Below are 7,686 nucleotides of genomic sequence, written 5' to 3'. Positions count from 1 at the left end.
GGGGCCGGGGGGAAACAAGGCCCCGCCAGTTTTTTGGTCAGGGTCGGGTGGGTCTGGTTTCTTTCTTTGGCTCGGTTGGGGGTGCTTATTGTAGTTACGATGTCGCCCCTTAATTGTAAAGGTTTGGAAACTAGTGAAACTGCGGGAAACGCCAGGTGGAAGTTCAGCCCGTGAAAGAAACAGAGGGTTGGTTTATGCATGGTGGTTTTTTAAATATTAAAATACTGTCCCTTAGGTGTTATTCTGAAAGCATCAGAATTGCTTTGATGTTTCAAAACAAGCTTTTTCAGATTTTCATCCCAAAGTAATTTTTTTTAATTTAAAAATGACTGGGGAGGGAGGGGGTTGAGACTTCAGTGGCCCTCTAAAGAAAGCAAGGTTTTGTTTTGCCTTCTTCAAACCCTATTTCATCAAGCTCCTTGTGGTTTTGGACTCCATTTGTTTGAAAGGCCCACTCAAATTTTGCTCCAGCTTAATTAGAAACTTGTTTTTCACTTTGTTGCATAGCGCTGGCTGTGCGATCTCTTGCAGTCCTGGAAGAGCTGAGATTTATGAGAGGATTACAGAACAGATCATGAGCCATGACTTAATTCTGCAAAACCTTAGTCACGTACATAGCTGTGAACACAGCAAGTAGTTCCATTGACCATGATGGGGCTCTTCTGTGTCTGAAGCTCACAAGTGAAGGTCTTAGCAGGGCCACGGTCCTTTTCAGGGACCAGAGAGAAGTTAAAACTGTGTAGTAATTGGAAAAGGAAAGAAACGGCAATGAAACACATACATGCTGTTTAAAAAAGAGCAACAGGCAGTTTGAGAGTCAGGAAGAAGTTGTTATCAACAACCATATAGTTGCAGCTGGGGATCAGGGGTGGTTCCGACAACCCCTTGCTTTTCAGAAGCGACCCTTCTCTTAGTAGTAGGTGCAGTGTGTATGTTTTCTAAATGCTTTTTCTTCTTATAATAGTTTTTCTAACAAAGCGATTTGCCTTGTATCACATTATTATTCAGTTCCACTTTTAAGTATGTGTCATTTTACACATATGTAAGCTACTGTATTTTTTAACAAGCTTTTTTTTTTTTCTCCCAGTCTTAGGTAGTATATGGCTTCACAAGAGGAAAACCAACCTCAGCCCTTTGCAGACATCTTTGATGAAGATGAAGCTGAAAAATCCTTTCTGTTGTCCAAGCCTACATGCTTAATAGTCCTTGGAAAGCCAGTAAGATGTCTGATGGAAGTTTTTTCTTCAGCTATTCTGCTAACAATCTTTTCCTTTCAAAACATTAGTTTAGTAACACTACCCAAAAGATCAAAGACCTACTTTTTTATCTTTTCCACTTTGCAAATCCTGCAGCATGTGGTAAAGATCTCAATTAAATGAGCCATTTTTTGGCGTGAGTGACCTTTCAATTACAATTAGAAGTGCTACTGTAATTAAAAGTCTCGTGTTGCTCAAAAAGTTTCTTCTCTTTTCACATTGGCAACTGCATTGTTTTTATGTTATTTCAGTATTCTAACTTTTTAAAAAACTGGACAGGTTAAAGACATAAATAGGCATAAAAGAACATTCAGGTTAATGTACTGATTTACAGACATGCAATGAGATATTAAATATTTAAATGAACTTAATGACGTAATTGTATGTCATATATTTGGGAATAACTGAAATCCACCAAGGTGTCCTGATAGGGAAATTTGTACTATATTTTAAATATAATTCCAGGTCTGTCTTTTTCTCAAATAATTTGTGGCCTCCTTTACTTAGGAAAATTTGGTATTTTGTAATCGTAGACTTCTCAGATTTCTTTTTCCCAAACATAGGAGATTCTACGGGCAGTTTTACATTAGTGCCTTAGTTTGCTGAAGAGGGTTCTTTTTTGGTGCAAGTTTGCCTTATGTCTATACTGAATCTGGTATGCACTTAAACACAGCACTGGTGCCCTGAAAGCTGCTTTTCTCTTGAACATTGCAGTTGCCCATGAAAGGTGCCTTCAGAGCACCCCACTTCCAGTGTAAGCACAAGGTCCTCTAGCAGCTTGCCCTCTGCATTCGCGCGTGATTCTGTTAGGTACCACAACAGATCCTGAAATGACTGTATGGAAATCAGCTTTGCACTGCCTAGCAGGTAGAGAGATAAATGGTGTGCACCTAGCACTGGAAACCAACCCAAACTTCAATGCCAGTTGACCCACCCAATCAAGTCCCAAATCAATGCCATAATGCTAAGACACGGCTATGTTTTCTTTCTTCAAAGACTTTCACAGTCAGGCTGGAAGGCTCCCAGTCCCCAGCGTTTGCACAAATCTGCATCCTTTCTTACTCCTTGGCTCCAGTTGCTGGGCAATGCTTGGCTGCAAATCTTTATATCTGACCAAACTGAGAAAGGAGGCAGGGTGGTGTTCTGCAAGGGTTTTGCAAGATGCAAACATCACAGTGAGACTGTATAAGGTGTACAAGTCAATGCTGCCTTATGGTCAGCGTGAGACTTGAAAGAGTGCATTCAGCTCGGTAGAAGACTACAGGGGACTGGCTTACCTAGTTTTATAAAACTGTCAAATTTCTAACATTATATGACAAAGGTAACTTCACATTTTTATAGACCAAACCAGCATAAAATACTCGTTGAAAGACAATTAAAAAAAAATAGGAAATTTATATTCTTATCTGAAATCATTGCCTTCAGTAAATGCTTGATATTAATACAAATTTTAACAAAGGTTTGAAATTGCACAGGCCTGGCCAAGAGGACAGGGAATTAAATATTCTATTTTTACAATAATATCTTTTATTTATATTAGTGATGTGTAGAGCATCTATCTTCAATGAGACACTTCTTTTAAGCTAAAAGCGTAGTGCCATTAAAGCAAAATGAAATACATATATTCTCATCACATCTATAAGATGTAAGGTATGATGAGGCTGGAGTGGTTGCTGATACACTGTTAACTGGAACTGTGATTTATTTGTGGGTTTTTACTATTCTTTTTAATCACAAAATTTATCTAGGGAAAACAGACTGTAAAAAAAGTCTTCTTGTATGCCCTTGAAAAAAGGGCATAATCCCAAGGGTGGAGGATGGTGAGTTTTGCAAAATCCCATTCGGGTAGCTGTAATCTTAGAGGCCTCATTACTTTTAGTTATGGTGGTTCCTCAGGTTTCATGTAAGTGATAAAATAAACATTTTGTCAGTATCTAAACCAGATTTGTGGACTAACAAGGGCAGTTTTTAGGTATTCATTGTTTTAGTCAAAGAATACTATCCCTATGTATCTTACTCAGAAACAGCTGAACAGGTTTGTGTCATAATTTGCTTTGAGACTGAAGATAATAAATTTTAGTCCTAAAGGGTTTCTCATAGTAATTTATGTGCAAATCATAGCTGAGTTTTAGATAGAGTTACTTAGAAACAAAGTCAGTATAATTATTTTGGAAATAATTAACTGCAAAGGACAGTAACAGTATATTAGCAATGCTATGCTGTATAAAATAGAGGAAGGTATTAAAAAGAGTGTTTGTGTTTTCCCGGTGCGCAACTCAGAGACCCTAATCATGTTGGTAGCTTTTAATTGTTTTTATCAGATGAAAATATATTCTTCATTGTGTAATATGTTTGAGGTTTTTTTCCTTCTGCCTGTTTTTCTTTTAAATGTGTATTTTTCATTTTAAGGGTTCTGGAAAGAAAACATTAGCTAGAAAACTAGCACAAATATGGAAATGCATTTTCATAGAAGGTAAACATACGCTATATTTGGAACATTGCATTGGCTTCATAATATCTTTTGGTTTAGAATAACTTCACTGTTCCCTGTAATTCAAAATGACGTTTCTGATGGCAGTAAAGACTAATGATAAGGACCAAGTAACTGTTTTTGCCAGAAATGCAATTGCTGGAAAACAGCCATTTAGTTATAGAGAGGCTTAGAAAATCACTTGTGGGGTTTTGGGTTGTTTTTTGTTGTTGGTTTTTTGGGGTTTTTTTTCAGAAGGGCATATAAGTAACACATAATAATCAAGTTCTATTCCCAGTCCTGTGAGGTGATTCATGTGACCCTTCTTGTTCACATGGAAGCAATTCATTCAACTCCAGAGAGCACAGAGCTTTTCCAATAGAGGCCATGGAAAAATAGGAGGACCCTTCTGTTTATGCAGTGCCTAAAACAAGGCAAGGATGTACTCCAGGAAACAGAAGTGTAGCTTTTATGTCAGTATAAGTAAGAATGGAAGGAATGGGAGCTGGCACTTTCAAATTTCTAAAACAAAAATATCTCGTGGCTTATTTCAGATGATGTAGTTAATTTCTCCCACCATGCATTTACCAGAATTCAAGATATCATTGCATTTTCTAAGCTATCCAGCTCCATTTCTGACAGTCCCTCTGATCTAAGATTTTTGAAGATCTGTAGAGTAAAATCTGTTGCTTACAACATCATCTTATTCCCTATCAGCACATCACTAGAAGGGTAAAAACCTTAGTTTTGAGGCATCTCAGTAAGAAAGTAGGTTCCTACTAAAAATAATTAAGTCTCTGGCAGTATTATTTTGTGCTAATTTTGTCAGCAGTAACTAAAAAAATCAAAAAATCTGTAATTTTTATAAAGCCCTGGTAATATTTTTGTATCCATGACATTATAATTCACAAATCTTGATTCATTCACTTAAGTTTTATGAAAAAAGGAAACTTTTCCACCAGATTTGTCCTACCAGTCTGAAGGCTAATATAATCTTTTTAAGTAGAAGAAAAGAAAGCACATCATAGCCTTAACTATGAAGCAATTTCTTGAGTGCCTCTTTGGGGACACCAAATTATAAATCTGGTTTTATGGTATATATGTGTACAGTTGTTCTGATTATGAACTAACTCTTTATATATTAATCTTCATTACATTTTTTTCTTTAAAAGGTGCCCCCTAGTATTTTTATTGTTCTAATAAAAGCCCCCTAGTGGATGGTGTAACACTTCATATTCCTGTGAATACACAGACTTCTTTATCAAATGAAATATCTTTATCTTATTTTGAAGATTTGGAATTATAGTATGGTAAATTTCAGTTTTAGTAAAGTGCTTTTTTGCTTTATGTAAATATAGACTTTTTAATTCATAGGATTGTCTAACAAAAATTAATACCTGGTCTAAAACATAGGTCAGACCAAAGTCAGAAGGGACCTTAGAAATTAACTTAAGCCAATCCACACAGTTTGAATGTATTTAAACCATTACTGACAAACATCTATCAAATTTGTTAGACAAATTCTCTCTAGGCAGTCTATCTCTGTAACACAGTCTTTTCCATTATAAATCACTGATGGAAATCTCACTTATTGTGTTTTTATGCCTTATTTCTAGTAGACTCAGAGAATTATTCTTTTCTTTTGCTCATGGTATTTCTTTTAATCTTCTTTTGTCTAGGGCACCCACACGTGTACACACAAACACATTCCTTCAACTTTTGCTAATAGTTTTTTTTTTCATTTTCCACATCAAAAAAAGAAAGAAACAAAGCAAATCAACATACAGAAACATGAATAATATAGCTCAGAAAGGATCTCCAGAGGTCATTGAGTCCAACCTTCCACTCAAAGCAGGGTCAATTAGAGAAGGTTGCTCAGGGCTGTGTCCAGTTGAGTCTGCAGTACCTCCAAGGATGGAGACTCCACCACCTCTCTGGGCAATACTTGCCGATGTTTGACCCCCTTCATGGTGAAAAATTGCTTCCTAATTACCCCATTGGAATTTCTCATGTTCCTACTTGTGTCTGTTGCTTCCTGTCCTATCTGCACTGCTGTGAAGACAGTGGTTCTGTCTTTGTGCCTTCCCATTAAGTGGTTAGACAGCAATAAGAGCTGGCCTGTTTTTTCCAGGCTGAACAAGGCCGGTTCTTTTGGCTTCTCCTAGTACATTCAACACTTTTGATCATCTTGGTGCCCTCCACTAGACTCGCTCCAGTGTAGCAATATCTGTCCTGCCCTGTGTTATTTATTTTAAAAATAATCAGAGAATTATTAAATAGGAAAGGTGTTCACAGACTTTTTAATTTGACAACATACTTTCTATCCATTTACCCAATGAATTGGTCAATACTCATATATAAAACAGTGCCAGGGTACACATACAGCACTGATTTTCAGTTGCCCGTGTTGTTTGTTGCTACATTACCTGTCTCAGTTTGGACCTGTGGCAAATAATTCTCTCCCAAACACCCATTCATGGTATGAAGGATAGTATGTGTGACAGTCATTATTACTAGTAGGAGCAGTTTGAAAACAGCCACTGTGTTCTGGGGCAAAAGATTTTAGCTCTATAGGCATGAGCTACCTGGCTCCAGGATCTTTTCCTGGCCCGGTTTATTAATAAGATACATCTAGCCTTAAGGGTCATTCTTGAAAACTTTCATGAGGGTCTGCTTATTTCAATGGCATAGAAGTGTGAAAGACTTCCAGGATCATTCTGCTATGATATCACTGTCCACGGAGACAAAGGGCAGGCCTTTGAATTTGATAATTAGATTATATAAGGAGTATTTTTTTAAGGGCTTTTTAAAAAGCCCTTAATGCCCCTTTTTAAAAGCCCTTTAGACACACAACTGTTTCAACTGTTTTTGTGTGTCTAAACAGTTATTTTTCTAAAATTTGCTTTTAAAATTTGGGAAGTGTTTGAGCTCAAATGCCCATCTCTGAATTACACAGCAGTAATGCTAATTTGATATAAATCAGTAGGTATGCAAGGCTGCTGTTGTGAATTTGTCTGTAGTGTATATAGGGCTAAATTGTAGGGGAAAACATCTACCCAGACGTTGCTAGAAGGCACCAATTTCTGGATGGACAAAATATAATAATGGCCCTAAGTGCTATGGCTGTTCATTCAAAAATATCTGTATGCTTGGAGCACACATGCATATTCATATGTGTGTGCATGGATGTATGTATCTCTGCATATACATGTCTGTATATAAACTATTTTTTATTAATTATTTTAATTTTATTGTGTCTGATGTGCTTTCTCAGCTTTAGAAGTAATTCAAACAAATATTCATGAAGAAACAGAATATGGACTTAAGGTAAAGGTCTAATCTTCTATTAAGTTTTGTCACATTTTTGACAAATATATATTATATAAGTGTATGTTTTGCATTTTATCTTAGTGTCAAGAATTGCTTTTTAAAGGTCAAAGTATTTCTGAGGAACTGGTTACAGAAATGATTCTGAAAAAGATTGAGTCACCAGAAGTTGCTCATTATGGTAAGTATATTTATAGCCTAAACTTCTTAGAATGAGCGAGCTTTAATTTTGACACACTTTGCATCCATTACTGCTCAAATATAATTAATTTGTATTAGAAGGTACCATCTTTCCTTGTGCTCCTTAGGTTGTGGAACTGAGAGTGTATTTAGGGATTAATTTACCAATATGGGAGGTCAGAAAGTGTCATACCTGTATTATGTTGTGTTAATTTTGAGAAAAAGAATTTGCCCCAAATTTTAAGTGTTGCTATGACTCTCATTTGACAATATTATCTGGTTAGAAAAATTTTAGGATTTAAAATACCGGGTTTTTTTGCTTGAATACTTCTATAACAACAACAAAAACCCACCAGTAAAAAACTTTTAAACATTTAAAATAATGAAAAAGAAGGAAAACAGATTATTTAAAATAAAACAAATAATTAAAATAAAAAGTCTTTTTTTTTTTTT

General features: G+C 36.0%; 1 protein-coding gene across 1 annotated transcript in view; it reads left to right on the top strand.

Moving 5' to 3' along the window:
- The first annotated feature begins 1,100 nt into the window (after positions 1-1,100).
- Positions 1,101-7,686, top strand: part of AK9 (adenylate kinase 9) — a 77,006-nt gene continuing 70,420 nt past the window's right edge. Inside the window, 4 exon segments of the mRNA XM_009893874.1 lie at positions 1,101-1,217; positions 3,666-3,729; positions 7,001-7,053; positions 7,138-7,234. Of these exon segments, the coding sequence (XP_009892176.1) occupies positions 1,101-1,217; positions 3,666-3,729; positions 7,001-7,053; positions 7,138-7,234 (331 nt within the window).

Source organism: Charadrius vociferus, unplaced genomic scaffold (assembly GCF_000708025.1).
Source record: "Charadrius vociferus isolate BGI_N301 unplaced genomic scaffold, ASM70802v2 scaffold129, whole genome shotgun sequence".
In the NCBI taxonomy this organism is placed as follows: Eukaryota; Metazoa; Chordata; class Aves; order Charadriiformes; family Charadriidae; genus Charadrius; species Charadrius vociferus.
The sequence above is the reverse complement of the archived record's forward strand: the minus strand, read 5'-3'. Positions and strand labels throughout refer to the sequence as shown.